A 23,705-nucleotide genomic window follows, 5' to 3' on the forward strand; every position below is an offset into this window, starting at 1 on the left:
ATTGGCGCGCATACGGGTAATATGACAGCTCATATTACCCGTATGCGCGCCAATGGTGAATATTAAATTCTAACTTGTATGTCAAAAGTTGTATAATAACTACGTCTTAAAATCCACCAAATTGCATTTGCATATCTCAACCGGTTTTAAAGCAATAAATAAATCGTCAGTTTATAAGAAAAATTTCAACACCCTCTATCTTAGAAATTAAGCATTTGCGGACATAGGTTTATAAAGCAAACCGTCATTATTTTTTCATGTAGAATAACTCCATAAACTTTGCCATGCTTATTTAAAAACATACTGTTTTGATAAAAAACATGGCTAACTGTTAAAGTACCTAACTTTTTAACGCTCCAACATAAGCGAATGACTCAAAAAATAAAATGTTGAGAAAACATGAGGCTATAGTTGGGTTTAAATTTGAGTATTTTGTAAATGTTAGAATACTCCACAGGGCGATGCGAAGTTTGAGAAAAAAACACAGTTTCATTGGTACACCCGGTATACAACGAAAATTTACCTGTTTAGCAACAATATTATTAAAACGGTATTGTTAAAGAATAAGGCTATAACATATTAAAAAATCAGTTAAATCGGACAACAGGTTTAGGAATTGCGAGACATCCAAAATTACCCATTTTTAAGGTGTCCGGTTAATTTTGCACCCGAGTGTATTACGTTTTATTTGGTAAGTGGCAAATTGGATAAATTTAGTTCTCGGGAATGGGAAAAAAGAAAAATAGATAATTATTTGCCAAGTTTAAACGAATTTCTTGAATTCTTGAAGAATTATGCTGATTTTTTGGAAACTATCGAGTTAAGCAATGTGATAAAACCGGATTATAAACCTAAATACCAAGATAAACGCTCTAGATCTCTGCTAACTAGTAAAAGCAGAAGTTGTAATTTTTGTAAACAAAATCATTTGATTTACATATGTGAAGAATTTCTTAAACTTTAAGTAGCCCAAAGATGGGGTAAAATAAAACAATTAAATTTATGTCGAAATTGTTTATGTACCGGACATTCCTACAATGTAAATCGTTCGGTTGTAAGATATATAAAGCCAAACACAGTTCTCTTTTACATGAAAATAAACCATTTAATATTCATGTTAAATATAACAGTTCAATTAATTTCAACCCGAACAATGATTTAGATTTAGAGAATGAACCAAATAAAGTTAAATTATTATCATGGTGAAGGACAGGACGTGAAATGCATTTTTAGATTTCCCTTGTCGAGTATTTCGCCACTGTTATGCTTTATTTTTTTTAACTTAAAAAGCTCAGAGGATAAATAATTTCGAATTTTATTTCCAGACTCAACTTTCGATTCATAGATGGTGCTAGTAGCATCTTTGGTAATTAATTTGATAATTACCCGGAAAGGATGAAAGAATTTGATTTCAGTTCAGTGCCTCTACCCAGGTGCTCCGATGAGGAAACGGCTATTCCGAAATACGTATAAGCACATAGTAGAGGTGCTGTACTGTAATCAAATCTAAACCATCCTTTCTTTTCTTTTAGTTTATACTTTATTCACTTTTGTGGATATAAAGGGAAATAATTCGCTAAAATTATTATCATGGTGAATGACAGGACGTGAAATGCATTTTTAGATTTCCCTTGTCGAGTATTTCGCCACACTGTTATGCTTTATTTTTTCCAATTAAAAAAGCTCAAAGAATAAATAATTTCGAATTTTATTTCCTGACTCAACTTTCGATTCATAGATGGTGCTAGTAGCATCTTTGGTAATTATTTTGATAATTACCCGGAAAGGATGAAAGGATTTGATTTCAGTTCAGTGCCTCTACCCAGGTGCTCCGATGAGGAAACGGCTATTCCGAAATACGTATAAGCACATAGTAGAGGTGCTGTACTGTAATAAAATCTAAACCACCCTTTCTTTTCTTTTAGCAAATAAAGTTAAGTTGTCAACTAATACTCCAGAAAATAATGTTAATAGAAATGAGATCGTTTTAAAAAATAATTGTTCAAATAATGATTATGTACTGTTGAGTACTGCTAAAGTTAGAGTATATGATAGATATGGAAATACTCATATCGCACGAGTAATCCTAGATTCAGGGAGCCAATCATGTTTTATTACAGAGGATTTTCTAAGTAAACTCGATTTAGACACAAATAGAGCAAATATTTGTGTTTCAGGAATCAATAATTCTGTTTCATCTTTAAATAAAAAATGTCAATTAAAAATTGGTTCTACATTAAATAATTTTAGGTCAAATTTACATTGCATAGTGGTGCAACAGATTACTGAGAATTTGCCAACGTATACTTTTAATGTCTCAAATTTCTCAATACCCCCTAATATAACTTTGGCAGATGATTCACTTAATGTAAGCAGTAAGGTAGATATGTTATTTGATGCTAGTTTGTTGGGATATAATGTTAGATGGTCGCATAGATCTTGGAAAGAATTTACCCGCCCTCCAAAATACTGTTTTTGGTTATATTGTGGTTGGTAAAGTTCCATATCCAACACAAAATCATATTAGATGTCATTTTTCACAAAGATTTAGTAGTGATGATTTATAATTAGAGAAATTTTGGTCTGTTGAAGAACCAAAGTTTCATATTTCTTATTCAAAGGATGATGTTTATGTTGAAAATCATCTTAAAAATTAATTTTCTCGATCAGAAACTGGTCAGTTTATTGTTAAAATTCCCTGGAAGGAACATCCTTCTGTCCTAGGCGATTCTAAATAATTAGCTGTTAAAAGATTATTGTATTTAGAGGATAGATTTAAGAAATGTCCTGAACTTAAAAATGGTTATTTAAATTGCATGAAAGAATATTTAGATTTAGATCATATGTCAATTGATTATAATTTAGATGCGGAAGGCACCACACAACCTAATTATTTTTTACCACATCATGGTGTTATCAAAAATGAAAGCCTGACAACCAAACTCCGTGTTGTTTTTAATGGTTCTGCCCCATCGACTAATGGGAAGTCATTAAATGATATCCAATATTCAGGACCAGCAATTCAAAATAATATTTTGAGTATTTTGATTAGATTTAGACAACATGTAGTTGTTGTTGTTTCCGACATCAGCAAAATGTATAGGATGATACTTATTCATCCCGATGACAGAAGACTGCAAAAAATTGTCTGGAGGAATAGTCCTTCTCAGCCAATTTCAATTTATAATTTAAAAACCGTAACATATTGCACTGCCAGTGCACCATATCTAGCCATTAGGTGTATCCAGCAATTGTGATTTGATAATAAAATCAAGTTTCCTGAAGCAAGTGAAATTATTCTGAGAGATTTTTATGTTGACGATCTGATTACTGGATTTTCAAGTGAGGCTGAAGCTATTAAAAGATGTGATGAAGTGGTCAAAATATTGAAGTCAGCTTGTTTTAATTTAAGGAAATGGTCTTAAAACAGCTAATTGGTATTAGATCACTTTAAAGATAATTCCGACCCTTTAAAAGTACTTAATTTAGGAGATCACGAGTGTATTAAAACTCTTGGTATTCAATGGTCTAGTAAGTTTGATATTTTCAGTTTTCATGTTGAAAACCCTGATCTTTTATCAAAAATAACGAAACGCACAATGCTTTCTGCAATCGCAAAAATTTATGATCCCTTAGGTTTAGCCAGTTGTTGTATAATCCTAGTAAAAATTATGATTCAATCTCTTTGGTCGTTAAAACTTGATTGGGATTCCGAAGTCCCCTCTGATTTTTGTGATAAATGGAAAAAGTTCCAGTCTAAATTATGTCACTTAAATGATTTAAGAATTCCACGGTGCGTTCTGAGTAACAAACCTAAAATAATTGAATTACATGGATTTAGTGATGCTTCACAATATGCATATTGTGCAACAAATCTATGCTCGATGCATTGATTCACAAGGTTCTATAAATGTTCACTTGTTATGTGCTAAGACTAAAATCGCCCCAGTCAAAATATTGACTATTCCTCGATTAGAATTGTGTGGTATGGTTCTTTTCATGAGCATTTTTCAGTGCGTTACAAATGATAGAAAAAAAAAGGTTAGTCCGTAATAAATACACATTTATGACATTTATTCTAACATGACATTTTAGTTAAATCTGACAGTTGTCACATTTTATTTGCAATTCAATTGTGTTAATTGCATTTATAAAATGGTATTTTCTTTGATTTGTATAGTCTTATAAATTGTACAGATTAATTTTTTTTATATAGAATAATATAATATTATTTAATATTATATTATTAGCGCCATCTATTGACAACTAGATTAAATGTTATAAATGTCACTGACGAAATGTAATCAGCGACGTGCGTTTTTTTCTGTCACATACAATTTAATGCGTTAGAGAGAAATCGAAAAACTGTGACGCACTGAAAAATGCTCATGAAAAGAACCATAGCTTATTATTGGTCCAACTTATGAAAGCTGTTTCAGATTCTGTTACTTTTCAGTACACTCTATATTATTGGTGTGATTCACAAATTGTTTTGCATTGGCTCAATAATGACCCAGCAAACCTTCAAGTTTTTGTTGGAAACCGTATTGCAGAAATTCAAAGATGTACTACAATTGAAAATTGGAATTACGTTAGCTCGTCTGAGAACCCTGCAGATATTGGTAGTAGAAGAATTTTGCCAGGCCAATTAGCTCACTGTAAGCTCTGGTTTAATGGCCCTTAATTTTTATCAACAAATTTTGATAAAACTAAGTTCTATGATTTACTTGATATATCAAACCTTCCTGAAATGAGAAAGAAATATAAGGCATTAGTTTCTATAAAAAAATGATTTTAATTTACTTTTTTATAAATACTCGAATCTGAACAAATTAATTAGAATTATGGCTTATTGTAGAAGATTTGTTAATAAATCAAAGTCAAAGTATAATAGTAAAAGGTATGGCCCGATTTCAGCAATCGAATTTACTGATTCAGAGGTTTTTCTTGTTAGATTGGCTCAGACAGAAAGTTTTGTTGAAGAAATTTCATTATTAAATAACGGTAAAGACCTTCCGTCATGGAGTAGATTATTACCTTTAACGCCTTTTCTAAACGAAACTGGATTATTGAGAGTAGGAGGACGCCTTAGAAAATCTTCTAGGAATTATGATGGGAAACATCCCTTACTATTAGATAAGATTCATGTTTTAAGCAAACTAATATTGAGACATGAGCATGTGCAACTTCAGCATGCAGGTCCACAACTCTTGTTAGCGACAGTTCGTCAAAAATTTTGGATAATTGCAGGGATGTCCCTAGCTAAAACAGTTGTAAGGAATTGCATTAGATGCTATCGGTTTAAACCCAAACCTGGTTCTACGATTATGGCTGATTTGCCAGAACATCGTGTTAATATATCACAACCTTTTTTCATAACTGGATTAGATTACGCAGGGCCAGTTACATTAGAGGATAGAAAAGGTAGCGGATGTAAAACGTATAAAGCGTACATATGTTTATTTATTTGCTTCGCCACGAAAGCAGTACATTTAGAATTAATTAGTTCTTTGACATCTGAAGCTTTCATGGCAGGCTTTAGAAGATTTGTTTTTAGACTTGGTAAACCCAGGCATCTGTATTCAGATAACAGTACAAGTTTTGTAGGTGCCAAAAATGAACTAAAAATTTTGTATGATTTTATTAGAAAATCAGAGGATGAAATTGTCGCCTCTTGTGCAGCTCAGAATATTATATGGCATTTCATTCCTCCCAGTACTCCAAATTTCGGGGGAATATGGGAAAGTAATATAAAGGGGGTAAAATATCATTTATCTCGTATTATTGGTCAAACCCTTCTAACTTATGAAGAATTCTGTACATTTTTAATTCAGATTGAAGGCACTTTGAATTCACATCCTTTGTATGCTCTATCATCTGATCCTAACGATTACACTCCTTTAACTCCCTCACATTTTTTAATCGGAAGACTGATGACCACTTTCCCTGATAATACGTTTCAAGGAGAGATAAAAATAAACCAATTGTCCAGATTCCAACTGATTCAGAAATTGTTGCAAGACTTTTGGAAGCAATGGTCAAAGATTTACCTGAATGATCTCCAACGTCATAAATGGAGAAGTAGTACTTCCACCATTCAAGTCGGATCTTTAGTGCTCTTAAAATCTGACAATTTGCCCACTTGTCAGTGGCAGTTAGGAAGAATAGTGTCTGTTCACCCTGGTGATGATGGTGAAATTTGAGTGGTAACTGTTCAAACTGCTCATGGACTTTAATAAAAATGAGGAATAACTAAAATTTGTCCATTACCATTAGCTAAGACTTTTTTTTAGTGTTCCTCATTATTAACTTAGGTGATTTGAGTTTGAACAGTCTTGGAGCAGTTCAAGGCGGGGAGTGTGGACGAAAAGTATTATTTATTATTAGATAGACAGTTCTGCCCTTGCTCAATGACGGGAAAAAACAAGCATCAAAAAATACACAACATATATTTGTCAGATTAATTGTCATTATTATAATTCACATTTTAGCAATTGTAATTAATTTTTTTTAGCTAAATATAAGAAGTTTTGATTATTATTACAGTCCATTCTATTGAAGAACTTCCAATTGATTTGTTACCCTTTCATTAAACTCTCATGCAAAAATCAGACTGCTATTACTAACCAACATGATTCCTGTCATTTGACATGTTCTTCATGTTCCACTCATTAAAATGCCCAGTTGGTGATAGACACCAGTCTGATTTTTGCATGAGAATTTAATGAAAGGACAACAAATTAATTGGAAGTTGTGTCTAACAAAATACATCTGACGTTTTCGTAGTCTGACGTTCCAAATTTTTAACCTGTTCCAACATTAAAACATCCCCTGTTCCAGTGTTCCCATACATCAAAGTTTGTCCGACTAGACACTGTTAAGCTATTAACAAATTTTCAGCTTGCTATTAATTAACTTTAGCTGTTAGGAAAAAATAGATATATCGCAGTTTTTACAGTTTTGAGAAAATTATTGCTATTGTGTTTTGGAAATATTTGGGGGTGCCAGTTCTAGTGCCAAGTTTTGTAAAAAAATCCTTCGGTTACTTTATTAATTACTTTTCCAATTGGGAAACTTTTAGTGCATAATATAATATAAGCATTGAGTGTAGCCTTATCAATGTAGCAACAAAGGAACCCCAAGTAATTAATTTCAATTTTAGTAGGAAATTTAAATTATATCTAAGTAGGTAATAATTTTTATTGAAAAACCGATTTGGTAATATATTTTCCAAGATTGCATGGAGGGAGAAAAAAAAATTATATTTTGAAAAGTTATTAAAACAAAATTGCATCTAGTATACCTAAAATACCCTGCACAGTTATGGAAAGGTTAACAAACAAAAAAAAAACAGTTAAAAATAATTTTCTAAGTGCTGAATGAGCTCATTATATAACTACTACATCTATTTATGAGTACAGTTTCTATAAAGTGATGTACCTATTAAATTTCTATATTTAATTGTGTACTGAATATAATGTTAATTTATGAATATAATTTGTTAATATAAATTATTAACTTACCTGAAACCATAAGGCATTGACCACTTTACTTAACAAAAACAAAGGAATAACCCATATAGTTTTAAATATAATGGACACTATAGTTTCGATCCATGACCATATTCGTTTACCCATAAATGATTCCCTTCCATATACGTATCCCAATGATTGATTTACACTCGGGAGAAATACATATTCAAATAAAAGGAGACTGCTCAGGAATATAATTCCATTAAGTGTTCCACATTGCATGATCCTCTTTATCACTTTCGATTCTCTAAAAATTATTAGAATAGATAAAACTAACAGGTGACTAATGAAATTGCTTACTCATGTCTCTTTAGTTGCCTCAATGGTGTCCCTTCTTTGGGGTCTATAGGCTTTTGCCTAACAGAGTTTAGTCTGGTTGGAGACTGTCTAGTTATTTTACGTTCATTTATTTCTTTATCTAGATAAATAAGTGCATACATTCCAGTAAAACTGTCGAATACACCTCTAAATACAGCATAAAAAATTTTCTAAAAAGGAATTATTTAAACAAAGAACTTTTGAGTTTTATAAAACTTACTTGTATATCCATTTTCTTATCTACAAATATACCCACTTTGTAATTAATCGATTTTTGTAATTCAATATCGTTACAAAAATAATTTAGCTTTTTTCATAACTACTAAAAATTTTTGTAAACATTTATAATCAACATCTGACAATATGACAGTTGACATTCGATTATTCGTCATTCGTTCATTTTTTTTGTCAATGACAAATGACAGTGTTAGATGCAGTATGGTAAACATAATAGAAAAAAAAAATTTCAAAAACAAATACTGCGGATTAAATGCATTTATATATAATTAATTATAACATATCAAGTTCAAAACCAAATTACAGGTAGTAATATGAGTTATCAGATTATAATTATGATTTCATATGGGGTGGCATGATAAACTGGCAACACTGCACCAGTATGAAAGATTAATGCAAAAATAAACTGGTTTTTGTAAAAATAAACCAAGTAATTGTTGACATATTAATATTATGTTGAATTTTAAGTAGTTGAAAATTTAACTTAAATCAAATATTTAAATTATCAATGAAATTAGTGGACAAGAAACGTTCATAAATAGAATGACTGATGACATGACACCAATCACCCATTTCGTAAGTGATTTTATTGGCAACACTGCATTGCCTTGACGTTTCCTAAGTGAATGCGAAGTACCGTGTAGGTGAACGTGAACATATAAATATTTTATTGTGTATTTTTGGGAAAATTTCTCAGCAAAACATAAATCTGTTTGAATCTAAGGCAAATAACATCAACTATGGGCGTATGATCAGGTTATAGACTGGTAAGTTGTTTTGGCAATGTCATTTTGGGCTGTTGAAATTTCCATTATTTGCGTAGAAAAAGTGGGCACAAATTCATTGTCAGTAGAAATGTCACTATTTATTAAATTGCTTTTAACTTCTTCCGCGTACATCATTTCACAATACTTACTTCGGATTACAAGTTAAATGATTTGGCTGGTTTGATTATTACATTTATTATTGATTAAATTGATGGCAGGAGATAGTCAAGTTGCCGAAATCTATCACATGGTTTTACATATATTTTTTTAACGAATTTCAGGACAATCTTCTTTAAATCCAGATTGGACTGCTATCCTGAGCTGTGGGGCTTCACGTTCAGTGGTGAGTAGAAGTCCAAATATTAATATATAGCTTTTTTCCATATCTAATGAGGTTGATTTGTTTCCTAAAATACCACCTACATAGTTTACATGCACAAATAAAAACAATTTGTATCTGCGCAATAATATTTGCTTAATTCACTACCTAAAAATACAATTATTTGTATGTTTTTCTTCAAACATGGAATTTTGAACTATATATATTTTGTAACTGTAAAATGTGTCATATTTACTGTTTCAAAATATTATTTTTATCTTAATCAGTTTGTTTGCAAACATATCTTTTTAATGAACTTATTTTTTGTTAATTAAAAATGTAATATTAATGTTTACAATACTTGATATTTTTTCTTCATATCCAATCCTTACAGATGGATCATAGTTGGTGATCATGATCAAATATGAATGTAATCTCCATTCCACAAAATACATGGTTTCCACATGTGACTACCATGTGCTTGGGAAGTTCTTGAGATTGCATTCATTAATTACTTGGCGGTCTCTTTCACAGTTGCACAAATAAAATAGGAAATATCTTCTTCCTCTTTATAAGCAATTTTGCTTGTTCATTGGCAGATTGACTCTTCTTGGGAAGGTTGTCAATCCGTCTTTTGCGTGGTCACCTGATACTTCTACCAATTGGTGATATTTTGACCACATGTGTCTCCCCCATTCTGCTTGTGTAGTACACTGTACCTTATAAACTGCTCGTCAAAAGTAGGGATATAGAAAATTCTGCTAAATTTTCATAGTAGATTTTTTTGTGAACAGATTAACGGATTCTGCTAATTTTTTTTATTATTTTAGATTTTTCTTTAGTATTTACACAGTTATGCAAAGGTTTACTCAAATTTTTGTTTTGCGTTTTGAAACATTTTGTTTTTTGAATGTCCCTGATATCTTTAGAAACAAATAAAATAGACAGTTTTGTAAGTTAACATGTGTTTTAACCGAAACAAAAGTTTGAGACACCTTGTAGGGAGAAAAAGGCACAAAAGTGAGTATACCTCGATATTATGTTGTAGTCTCATATTTTGTGAATATTTTATTTTTTTAATTTCTCTAATATCTTTAATAACAAAGAAACTAGACGGTATTACTCTTTAATATGTGTTTTAACTGACGACATGCATCACATCACACATGTAAAACATAGAAACACATATTAAAGAGTATTATATTATTATTCTTTGTTATTAAAGATATCAAGAGAAATTAAAAAAATAAAATATTCACAACATACCAGACTACAACAAAATAAATGAAAGAAGTATATTAAAGTGTGTAAATGTATTTTAATTTCCTTAGCTAAGCGCTTTTGACATAAAAGTCATCTTCAGAGCTAATGCTACAATAAAAAGTTAAAACAATAAGTAAAAAGATGTTCAGAGTACAAAGTTTTTTAACTTACGTCAATATATAAAAAGTACCGGCTACTTAGGAATGTATTTTCTTGCATCGCATTAAGAAATTTTTAATTCTGGTCCACTGTACAACTCCGGCTGATGAAAGCTAGTTTTTTTTTTTTAATTAAAAATTAAAACTAGCTTTCATCAGCCGGAGTTGTACAGTGGACCAGAATTAAAAATTTCTTAATGCGATGCAAGAAAATACAGTCCTAAGTAGCCGGTACTTTTTATATATTGACGTAAGTTAAAAAACTTTGTACTCTGAACATCTTTTTACTTATTGTTTTAACTTTTTATTGTAGCATTAGCTCTGAAGATGACTTTTATGTCGAAAGCGCTTAGCTAAGGAAATTAAAATACATTTACACACTTTAATATACTTCTTTCACTTCTTTCATTCATTTCAAGTGTGTACAAAACCTATCAGTCTTTCAACTCTCTACAACAAAATATCGAGATATACTCACCTTTGTGCCTTTTTCTCCCTACAAGGTGTCTCAAACTTTTGTTTCGGTGCAACTATGAAAATCAGCATAATTTTCTATATCCCTAACTTTTGACGAGCAGTTTATTTTCTTCTAATGCCTTCACTCCTCTTTCAATCTCTCAGTATATAACCTAATTCTTCTCACTACTCTCATCTCTGCTGTTTCCAGTAGTCTTTGTGTTGTGGCTGTAGAGTAGTATACTGCCATCCTCAATTAAAACGTGGTATCTGCAAAAAAATTGAAAATCGAGTTTTTGCTATATGTGGTTTTCTTGTGACCTTATTTATGCTTCTGCAAGGTCTGAAAGCCGTATCATTTCATTTACTACCAAATTGAAATATGCCGTCAACATGTTTTATTTACTACCAAAATAACAAATTGGAATATGCCGGTCGAAATAGAACTCCTACAAATCATATCTATACTATTAATATAATATTAAGGATTGTCCTTTAGACTCTGTATCTCAGATAAAAGACCTAGGTGTTGTGCTCGATTCCAGCTTATCCTACATCCCCCATATCTCATCTATTGTCTCAAAATCACTTCAACTTTTAGGGTTTATCAAACGTTGTGCTAAAGACTTTCTATATCTATTGTCTCTGAACAGCAAGAACATATATGATTGTTTAATGAAATTTATCTGTGAAACTAAAATTAACCTCTAAACTTATTAATCCTGATAATTTGGTATATTATGTACATATGAAAAAAGAAGAAGAAGAAGATACATAATGGAAAATGTGGTGAGCAACTTGGACAGTCCATAGCGGCCAGCTTTTGAACTGAGTAGAGAGCTGTAGAAGAGTTTGCTATGGAACTCTAAGGACCTCATTGCCTTCCTTATGTATGAACAGAAAACAAAAAAAGTTGTGACTGGCTAAATGACACCCAAGTCTATGCCATAAAAAAAAAATATCCTATCCATAAAAATATTGTATTGTTCACTTGTGAGACCTCACCTAGATTACTGTTCATGTGTTTGGTCTCCACACTATAACACCCATGTTCAAGCTATTGAGAGAGTTCAGCACAAGTTCTTAAGATTTGTTGCATTTAAACTATACCAGAGAGTTGATGAAATTAACTATTCGAATATGGAAAAGTCTCTCAACATAACTTCTCTCCAAATCCGACGCATGCATAAGGATCTCACAATATTTTATAGCATACTACACTCCAATAATTTTGGTCCTCAATTATTGGAGAAAATTAGCCTCCATGTTCCCAGTAGACAAACAAGGCTTAATCAACCCTTTTACATTAGACCCCATCACACAAACTATGGACACAACTCCTTCATGTCTAGAACACCTTGGTTTGCTAACCAATATTCGGAAAGTTTAGATTGTTAAGTGTAGTTTTCCAAAAGAATTTAAAGCTCAGCTTAAAAACTGTGTGTGATAAGTTAATGTCCTTGTTTTCTGTACATTTTTTGTTAATATTTTTTCCTAGTTTGTATGATTAAAATTTTTAAATTTACTGTAGATTAGGTTAAAAATCTCCTGTGATTAATGTTGATACTGTATTTTAATTGGGTGATTGCCCGTTAATAAATAAAATAAAAGAGAAACACATATAGGGTACTGAGAAAAAAAAATTTTAAGAGCCGATTTTTCGGTTTTAAGTTGGCTGCACATACCGCATTTTATTTGAGGACAGCAGTGTAGAGGGTCTTATTTCTGCTGCAGGTGATTATTGGACTTACACTGGCTTTATACATTATTGACTTCATCTCAGTCAGTGTTAATGTCGGTTTCACCTTATACCTAGTGTTATTAAGGCATCCTGCCAGCCTATTTGCTTTTTGTACTTGATTTCTCACATCTTCATCCAGGTCTCCATATCTGGACAATGTAATTCCAATGCATATTATTTCCATTACTTGTTCAATACTATTGCCATAAATTTCTATTTTGCAACTGATTGGTTATTTACTGATTACTATTGTTTTAGTTTTCTGAGATGAAATTGTTGTAGGTATTGAATTCTTTTGCTCTTATGTAAAATCTATGGACTAATCTTTGCAGACTATCTTAATCTTGGGCTATTAATATTGCATCATGCATAACAGAGTATTGATATTCTTTGTTTCTCATTCTGTATCTTCTTCCTTTCTTTGGTAGATGTTTTCTAGGTTTGTTTCTTTCTGATCAAGGGTTACCACCTTATTTATCAATTTATTAATTTATTTTTTTTATTTATTAACGAGATAACCCCATTAACAGTAAAATACAATAAAATATATTAAAGAAAAAGTTAGGCTCCGCGAATCATAAATCTAGACAGAAATAACAAACTTATGAATGTACAACTAAACATAGAACAGTAATCCTGAAAACATTTAAGACATTTAAGTAATATACATAATGAACATACAATACTAAACGATAATAATACTTTCTTTCTAGGTTATAATGATGAATAGTTTTTAAAAGCTACTTTCTAATTAAAATTATTTATTTGAATAATTATTATGATGGGTCAATAATTGGAAATAAAACAAATAACTAAAAAAAATTAATGTTCTCTTTTACTGACAATTTATAAAATGTCAATATGAATTTTAAATATCTTCTTCTTGTGGTGCTGTCTCCTTTAGTGGAGGTTAACTACTATAATATAGTCCATCCCACCTTGACTTTACAGTATAGGGAACATATGCAATGCGGTCCTTATGAGAGTTTTTAGTACGGTGATGCAGATTTTATCAAAAAGAATTTGTAATCGAACATTAGAGCTCAGATTAAATTAAAACTGTTTTAGAAAGACAATATACAATTTTAGGATTCTTATGTGTTTAAGTTTATTTGATATACTATAGGGAGCGTTCAAGTTAACTATTACGTAACGTAATTTTTGAAGATTTTTGATCCCCCCCCCCAACCTGCGTTACGTAATACTTGAATGGTCCCATAGTTACTATGCATCTGAATCCTAAAATTGTAGATTGTCTTTCTAAAACAGTTTTAATTTAATCTCTCTAATGTTCGATTACAAATTATTTTTGATAAAATCGGTATCACTGAGCTAAAAACTCTCAAAAGGACTATCTGGTGCCTACAGGAACCCCGTTTTCCTTCAATCTTCCCTTGGACGATCAGTTGCTTGAGGCAGTACTTTTCATTTCTCATTATGTGTCCCAGGTAGCTAACTTGCATGATCTTTAGCTGCTCCCTATCTGTACTTATTCTCCTCATCATCACATTTTCATTGGTGGTGTGTGGTTTGTCCAAAGTATTTTCAAGATCCTTCTATAAAGTCAGAGTTTGAAGGCTTCTAACTTGTTTGCCAGTGTAATGTTGAATGTCTAGGCCTCTGTTCCATACAATAGTATTGACTATACATGGCAATGCAGAAAACCAATTAATGCTACTGTTATAAAATAAGCTTTTGGAAGGGGTATAGGTATAGGGGTAATTTTTTTCTTTGGTATTTTCATAACTTTGGTTTTTGCATTATTGATCTTCATCCCAAATATAAATACTTTAGGTTTTAAAATTGTTTTATCAGTATTTTTTTTTTAGATGACATTCTAGGATGGCTTCATTTGAAGATAGTTTCATTACTAAAAATCTTCAAAAAAAAAACTCGAAAGAGTCATAATAACATAATTGTGTATGTGTTAATATTTTTATTGAATTTTTTGTTTTAATAAACACACTTCCCACTATAATTTTACTGAAAATTTTACAAACTCTAGTACAGCTTCTTTAATATATCAGTTTTACTATCAGGTTGTTTCAAAACTGTTGAAAAGTTCTTCCTTTACATTTTATGTTCATTGTTTGCATTTTGATCATCCAAGTTCTATCAAATTATCAAATTTTAATGTAACATTTCTGTTGATTTATTCTAATATTCACTGGCCTTGAGGTTTCACACAAATAAGGTTTTCGCAGTCATATGGTAAATACAATCCTTTGTGTTCTTATTGATAATTATGTTTAGCCTCATTTAAACTATTGGGTATTTTAATGTTATTTCAATAATTGATTCATTTCCTATTTTGTTTTTATAGTCGGTTCGCTAATCTGAGACACAACTGTCTAGTAATTTTAGTAATTATTTTTTGCTAAGTTAGTTACATTTTGACAGACTAGAATGGCTGGAAATTACTATACAACGAAGCACACATGCTCATAGCAATATTAAGTGTAAAAAAACATGAATAACATAAATCTCTTGCCAATTAATAATTATTTATTTTCACCATAATATAATGTATTGATAACAAATGAGAAAATTATTTATTGTACAAAATAAAAATATTTTGAAGAAATAAATTCCACAAAATTTTATGTGGGAGTTTAGTATCCACTATACACTCCCACTATTTCCAATAATTCTTCTTATTCTAATGAGAGAGTAAGGTTATTTGAGCTGTTAATAGCGTGAGGTAGGAATTTTTGTGTTGTAGGTTTCCTACTATGAATCTATCAAAACGCATTTCAGTTGAGCGAACCGAGTTTATGATCATTAATTCTTTTACAGACAGTGGCATATGTCATTATACAGGGTGTCCCGAAAAGATTGGTCATAAATTATACCACAAATTCCGGGGTCGAAAATAGGTTGATTGAACCTCACTTACCTATATACAATAGTGCACACAAAAAAAGTTACAGCCCTTTGAAGTTACAAAATGAAAATCGATTTTTTTTATATATCGAAAACTCTCAGAGATTTTTTATTAAAAATGGACATGTGGAAATTTTATGGCAGCAACATCTTAAAAAAAAATTAAAGTGAAATTTGTGCACCCCATAAAAATTTTATGGGGGTTTTGTTCCTTTAAACCCCCCCAAACTTTTGTGTACGTTTCAATTAAATTATTATTGTGTCACCATTTGTTAAACACAATGTTTTTAAAACTTTTTTGCCTCTCAGTACTTTTTCGATAAGCCAGTGTTTATCCAGATATTTTGAATATTTGTTGAATCCACCACATATTTGTATATGGTTAAGTAGATACGATTATAGAGACCTGTTAATAATCTGAAAATTTATTTATAATTTACATCTTTAGGTATATTTTGAAAAAGAAGCTACATCTCGATAAAAGGTGACTTATGAAAAAAAGACTAAGAGGCAAAAGTTTTAAAAATACTGTGTTTAACTAATGGTACCACAATAATCGTTTAATTGGAACGTACACAAACATTTGGGGGGTCTAAAGGAACAAAACCCCCATAAAATTTTTACGTAAATATATTGAAAAAGAAGCCGCATCTCGATAAAAACTGGCTTATCTAAAAAATACTAGGAGGCAAAAAAGTTTTAAAAATGTTGTGTTTAACTAATGGTACCACAACAATGAATTAATTGGAACGTACACAAAAGTTTGGGGGGTTTAAGGGAACAAAATCCCCATAAATTTTTTATGGGGTGGACAAATTTCACTATAATTTTGTTTTAAGATGTTGCTGCCCTAAGAATCATACATGTTTATTTTCAATAAAAAATCTCGAATAGTTTTCGAGATATTGAAAAAAATCGATTTTCATTGTGTAACTTCAAAGGGCTGTAACTTTTTTTATGAGCGCATTTGTACTAAGGTAAATTAGGTTCAATCGAACTATTTTTGACCCCAGAATGTGTGGTATAATTTATGACCAATCTTTTCGGGACACCCTGTATAGTTTTTTTTATAAAGATCTACATTTTTTATTAACTGGATGGTGATATTCCAATTAGGTTCAATCGAACTATTTTTGACCCCAGAATGTGTGGTATAACTTATGACCAATCTTTTCGGGACACCCTGTACAGTTTTTTTTTATAAAGATGTACATTTTTTATTAACTGGATGGTGATATTCCAAAAACAGCAATATATCTTACTGGCTCTTATACTCCCAGATACATAGTCTAATATGAAAGTGTTCAAGCACTAGAGAGACAACACTGTATCTCCTGATATCATTGGTTTTAGGTCTGTTCCAGATTCTTCTGCTGTTTTGTGGATCACAATTTGTGGTTTAGTGTTTTTTCCAATATTTGGTTCAAAACATGTTGCAGTTTGTTTTGCTGTTTTGTGGGTCATTTATATACCAAGGTCTATTCCTTTGTTTTTTGGTGTAACACTAATTGTGAAAAAGTTTAGAAGTACTACACTAATTTGTTCCTTTGTAAGGCATAGATAGTGGTACATTAAGTTGTTCCTTTGAAAAGTGTAGCAAAAAAGTGTAACACTGGTGTAGTTAAATCTACACCTGCTTCTGAAAAGCAGAGGGTGGCTAAGTACACTCATGTACAGGGTGTTTGGTAAAGAATGGGCCATAGCTTAACCTTAGATTCCTGAAGTTAAAATAGGTCGATTTAAGCTGACTTACCTTAATACGAAAGTTGATAATAACCGAAATGCAGGGTGTCAAAAACTTTTATTTATTCTTGAATATTTCCTAACAAGCATGGGATAACACGAAATTTGGTAAGCGGGGGTTTTTTGGGACGAGAAATCTAAGTTCGCCACCAAAAATGATGTATTACTCAGAGGGTGCCACATACGCCTTTCAGCGCTCATTTAATAGGTTCAGTTTTTTTTTATTACCCACTCTACATAGTTTCTGAATCAAAACTTTTATTCTCTTAATATTTTTACTTAAAAAGGTATACTGTATTAATCTCGCTAAACTCAACCGTTTCCGAGATAAACGCATTTTAAATCTGCGAGGAAACATCGTTTTTTGCATCAAATCATTGTAGCTACACCCAAAAAATAACTTAAAACCGTAAAAATTTCCAAAAATGTATCGCAAGTTTCTTCAAATCGAATTTGCGACGCAATGACATAAATATGGCAACTGGCACAATTCTTATGGTTTCAAGTTGATTTTTCGGGTGTAACTAAGTACATACAATGATATTATGCAAAAAAATTGTGTTGCCGCGCAAATTTAAATTGCGTTTATCTCGAAAACAGTTTTGAGTTTAGAGAGATGAATGTAGTATGACATTTTTAAGTAAATATATATTAAGAGTAAATATATATTATAAATATATTATAATTGAACATATTAAATGAGCGCTGATAGACGTATGTGGCGCCCTCTGGGTAATAAATCATTTTTGTGGTGAATTTAGATTTCTCATCCCAAAAAACTTCCGCTTTCCAAATTTCGTGTTATCCCATGCGTTTCAGGAAATATTCAAGAATAAATAAAATAAAAGTTCAACTTTCAACTTTCAGATGTTATATTATTCCAGGGAAATAAGCTAGAAATAGACCATGTTCGGGACACTCAAAGATCCAGGTAGCTGACTACTTTTTTAGTTATTGTAGACCTCATCATCATTCTCTTTGCCTTATCCCTATGCGGGGTCGGCTTCCCTAATTGCATTTCTCCACACAATTCTGTCTTGGGTCATATCAATGTTAATCCCCTTTACCAACATGTCCTGCCTTATCGCCTCCCCCCAGGTCTTCTTTGGTCTTCCTCTCCTATTGGGTGATTAACGTCTCGACGTTGAACATGACCAAACCATCTTAACCTATGCTCTCTCATTTTGGCATCAATTGGTGCCACACCTAGACTTCCCCTAATATACTCATTTCTAATTTTATCCTTCTTTGTCACTCCACTCATCCATCTAAGCATTCTCATTTCCGCCACATGCATTCGTTGTTCCTCTTTCTTTTTCACTGCCCAACATTCAGTTCCGTACATCATAGCCGGTCTTATGGCTGTTTTATAGAATTTTCCCTTCAGCTTCATTGGAATTTTTCTGTCACACAACACACCACTCGCTTCTTTCCACTTCATCCATCCAGCCCTAATTCTACTGCATGCATCTCCATCTATTTCTCCATTACTCTGTAATACCGATCCTAGGTACTTAAAACTATTGCTTTTCACAATCATTTCACCATCCAAAGATACCATTTTATTTGTAGTAGCTCCATCTTTAAATGAACATTCCAAATACTCTGTTTTTGTCCTACTAAGTTTTAAACCTTTTTCCTCCAGAGCTTGTCTCCACTGTTCCAGTTTTTGTTCTAGGTCTCTTTCACTATTTCCTACTAACACGACATCATCAGCATACATTAAGCACCATGGAATGTTACCCTGTAGTTTCGTTGTTATCTGGTCCACAACTAATGAGAATAAATACGGACTAAGCACAGAACCTTGGTGCAATCCTACTTTCACATGAAATTTATCAGTCTCTCCCACACCTGTCCTAACACTAGTCGTTACTCCCTCATACATATCCCTCACAATCTTTACATATTCACCAGGGACTCCTTTCTTATTGAGTGCCCACCACAGAATCTCTCGAGGAACTCTATCATATGCTTTCTCAAGATCAATGAATACCATATGAGCGTTTGTTTCTTTACTCCTGTATTTTTCCATCAATTGCCTTATAATGAAAATTGCATCTGTTGTTGATCTACCCTGCATAAAGCCAAATTGATTCTCGGATATTTCGGTCTCTTCACGTATCCGTCTGTCAATTACTCTTTCCCATATTTTCATGGTGTGGCTAAGCAGTTTTATAGCCCTGTAGTTTGTACATTGTTGTATATCTCCCTTGTTTTTGTAAACAGGTACCAGTATACTGCTTCTCCATTCGTCTGGCATTTGTCCGACTTCCATAATTCTATTAAATAGACCTGCTAGCCACCTTGTTCCTGTCTCTCCCAATGCTCTCCATACTTCCCCAGGAATATCATCTGGTCCTACCGCTTTTCCTTTCTTTATTTTTTGAAGCGCTTGAGCCACTTCCTCGTTGGTTATTTTGGTGACCATTGCTGCTACTGTCTCCGTTGACTCTACAGGCTGTCTGTCAAATTCTTCATTTAATAAGCTGTCAAAGTACTTTCTCCATCTCTTTTTGACTTCCCTTTCGTGAACTAGTATTTTATTATTTTCATCTCGGATACATCTAATCTGATTAAAATCTTTTGCTTTCTTTGCTCTCTGTTTGGCTATTTTATATATCTTCGTTTCGCCTTCCCTGGTATCAAGTTGATCGTATAGGTTTGAATACGCTTCTGCTTTGGCTTTTGCTACTGCTACTTTCGCTTCCTTTTTCGCCACCATATAGTTTTGAAGATCTATGTCGGATCTGGTTTCTTGCCACTTTTTATATAATATTCTCTTCTCTTTTATTTTTCCTTGTACTTCGTTTGACCACCACCAAGTCTCTTTATCCTCAAACTTTTTTCCTGACGTTTTCCCAAGTATTTCAATAGCAGTCTCTCTAATACTACTGGCCATTTTTCTCCAAATTGTATTAGGGCTTCCTTTCATGTTCCAACATATTTTTTCTACTATTCTTCTCCTGAATAGACCTTCTTTCTCATCTTTCAGCAGCCACCACTTGATTTTTTGTGGTCCTCTCCGATATTTTTGTTTAGTTTCGCTTTTTACTTCGATGTCCAGAAGAAGCAGCTTATGTTGTTGGCTTACTGTCTCACTCACTATTACCTTGCAGTCCTTACATTCACGTATGTCTTCTTTCCTTATTATGAAGTAGTCTATTTGGGATTGATGTTGTCCACTTTTGTAGGTAATAAGTTGAGTTTCTCTCTTTTTAAAGAATGTGTTAACAATCGCCATATCCAATGCTGTTGCTAATTCAAGCATGTCATCTCCAGCTTCATTTCTAGTTCCAAAGCCTAATCCCCCATGTATTGTTTCATATCCTGTCTTGGTTTGGCCCACATGTGCATTGAAATCACCTCCTATTATAACTTTCTCCTCTGCTGGAATATCACTCAGTACGTCTCCTAATTGATCATAGAAAGCTCTTCTTTCATTCTCACCCAGACCTGTTTGGGGAGCATACACACACACAACATTCAATACCTCTTTATCAATTACAAATTTCACTGACATCATTCTATCACTCGTTCTTACAACTTCTACTACGTTATCTTTCATTTCACTATCAGCAATTATACCAACTCCATTTCTAGTGTTACTACTCCCTACATACCACAATTTGTATCCTTCACCTAGTTCTTTCGCCCTTTGTCCTTTCCACCTAGTTTCTTGAATACAAGCAATTTGAACTCTTCTTCGTTTGAGCGCATCCACTAACTCCAGACTCTTACCTGTAAGACTACCAAGATTCCAAGACCCTATCCTAATTTTTCTAACCTGTAATGGTGTTCCCCCTGAGATAGTCCTCACCCGGAGATCCGAACGGAGGCTCATTTTACTTCCGGAACATTTTACCTCAGGAGATGCCATCATTTCAGTATAAGTTTTTATTGCGTTTGGAGAAGGTCTTTTCATTATTATGGCCTGAAAAGATTTTTGGATATTTGATGCCTGAATGCCTTTTCTATCAGCACCATACCCTGCCCTGCACGTTTAGCCAATACACCACCAATGCAACCAAAGTGCAGTATTACCCCACACCCGCCTGCATTTTTCTGTATAGGCCAGGATCCCTACTGTAAGGACTGCCCTATAAGCCAATGTATTGTTGCCCGTATCCCGCCGCTAGGAGGCACGTACTTTGGTTATTTCGGGATACAGTTATTGTAGACCTATAGGAAGAAAACCTACCTGTTTCCTGCCTAGAGTTCGCGTCCGTTTTTTAATTACAGTAGAACCCCGCAAATCCGAACTAATTTCCCAAAAGGTCAGATTATCCGAAAGTCAACCTAATTAATAATCAAAGCTTTCGTTTTCGTTGATTTTGAGTCGCAAAACGTTCTCGCAAGAATGTGGACAATATTTTTGGACTCAAGTTAACTGCAGGAGAACCGAAGTAAGTTTATATTTAACCTTTAGAAGGACTACATATAAAGTGCCAATGTATTCATTTTTAAAAAATTTTGAATGTCAAAGTCCTATTAATCCTAAATTGTTCAATTTACTGGATTTGTTCTGTATAATAAACATGTTTTTAAGTTTTTGTCTTGAATTTTTTATTTTTTTTTCACTTGCCGTTGGTTTGGATTTGCCGAACGTTCGGATTAGCGGGGTTCGGATTTGCGGGGTTCTACTCTATTAACAATTTAGTACAAAAAGCGCGATTTTTTCGATTTTTTGCACCTCATTCAAAAGCTAAATAGTTGACATAAAATTACCAAATTAAATATTTTAGAACTTTAAAAAACCTTCAAAATGCCGATTTTTAAAAGTTAAAATGTTAATTTGTTGCTATGCAAACTGCAAAATAAGTGAAAATTATTTGTTAATAACTTTTACAAAAACTAACTTAGATCTTTAATGTTTCACCCAAAGTTGGACATTGGGGTACTTAACAAACCCTCAAAATTTGAGACCGATCCATTAATCAGTTATTCTATTTGTTTATCCCAGAGACCTTTATTTTTCAATAATATAAGACAGAAAATAATGAAGATAGGGTAATTCTGCGTATGCCAAATGAAAGTAGAAAAGTGGTACTATCAAAATGTACCAAAAAAATAAAAAAAATTATCTAATACATATAGTCAAAAACTCTAATACCAAATTTTTGAAATTTTGTAGTTTTTAAACATTTAGAATAACTTTCGTAACTAATGTAACTTTGTAATGTAACTATGTAATTGTATTTTGCTTGCAGTACTGCATTTTAATAACATAACCTGAATCTTATTTTTTCTTCTTATTATTTTTTTGGACTATGGCCTTGACAATTATCCAGTAACCAGGACTAATATAATTGGTCAATATAATTAAAAGTGCGAATAATGTTTCTGAGCGTAGAAACCAGGTGTCGCTTTGCCGAACTTGCACGGTCCCAATAGATATACAATAACTAAAAAAGTAGTCAGCTACCTGGATCTTTGAGTGTCCTGAGAAAATCCTTATTTCTCTGGACTATATTATACAAGGTAAGTTAGCTTAAATGGACCTATTTTAAGCTCAGGAATCTACGGTTAAACTATGGCCCATTATTTACCAAACACCCTGTATACTCGTCTTGCGCAGTGTCATCTAACCGAGTTTGACAACTGTTTAGCTATCAGATGTGTTTGTTTACAACAATTCGATCGTACACTCAAAAGTGCTACTCTAGAAAATAAAGAAACATACATACATACCTACAATTGGGTACTGCCATTTGGCAACTACACTCGAAAGTGCTACACTAGAAAACAAAGGAACAGACCTACAATTGGTTACTGCCCTTTGGGTATTTTACTATCTGATTCTTTCCCTTTCAGTTCCTAGCTATTTGCTTTCCTTTTTGTCTATTATCTCCTCCATATGTGAAAAGTTCCTAAACCAATCAAACCCGACGTGTTTCCACATCACAGACATTAACTCTCATAGTTTTATGTATTGTTCTGAAAAATATACAGTACGTAAGTTCGGCTGGATATAGGGACTATACATTGAGATAATTATGGCAACTGCGCTCTCTCGGTGACAATATGTTTGTTAGGATTAAGAGACATTGACAATTATTGTGGCAACTGCGCTCTCTTGGTGACAATATGTTTGTTAGCATTAAGAGACATTGACAATAATTGTCAATGTCTCTTAATCCTAACAAACATATTTTGTCACCGAGAGAGCGCAGTTGCCATAATTATCTCAATGTATAGTCCCTATGTCCAATGAATTATTCATTTCGGCTGACACAAATAAACGTCAAAACATGACAATATAATAGCTAAATATTTTTGGCCTAAGGG

At 32.5% G+C, this 23,705-nt stretch overlaps 2 protein-coding genes across 4 annotated transcripts in view; one reads left to right on the forward strand and one right to left on the reverse strand.

Moving 5' to 3' along the window:
- LOC114335729 (etoposide-induced protein 2.4 homolog) overlaps positions 1-8,237 on the reverse strand; it is a 67,856-nt gene extending 59,619 nt beyond the window's left edge. Inside the window, exons 1-3 of the mRNA XM_028286018.2 lie at positions 8,071-8,237; positions 7,833-8,020; positions 7,524-7,779 (exon numbers count right to left, since the gene is read on the reverse strand). Coding sequence (XP_028141819.2) covers positions 7,524-7,779; positions 7,833-8,020; positions 8,071-8,082 — 456 coding nt within the window. The 5' untranslated portion in view covers positions 8,083-8,237. The remainder of the gene's footprint in view (positions 1-7,523; positions 7,780-7,832; positions 8,021-8,070) is intronic.
- A 449-nt stretch (positions 8,238-8,686) lies between these two features.
- Positions 8,687-23,705, forward strand: part of LOC114335728 (E3 ubiquitin-protein ligase HECTD1) — a 228,659-nt gene continuing 213,640 nt past the window's right edge. For 2 of the 3 annotated variants that reach the window (XM_028286013.2, XM_028286016.2), the window contains exons 1-2: positions 8,687-8,854; positions 9,136-9,197. The gene's annotated coding sequence lies outside the window, so the exon portion shown is untranslated. The remainder of the gene's footprint in view (positions 8,855-9,135; positions 9,198-23,705) is intronic. The other variant, XM_028286015.2, reaches the window with a different exon arrangement.

The sequence above is a fragment of the Diabrotica virgifera genome, chromosome 6, assembly GCF_917563875.1.
Source record: "Diabrotica virgifera virgifera chromosome 6, PGI_DIABVI_V3a".
Taxonomy (NCBI): Eukaryota; Metazoa; Arthropoda; class Insecta; order Coleoptera; family Chrysomelidae; genus Diabrotica; species Diabrotica virgifera.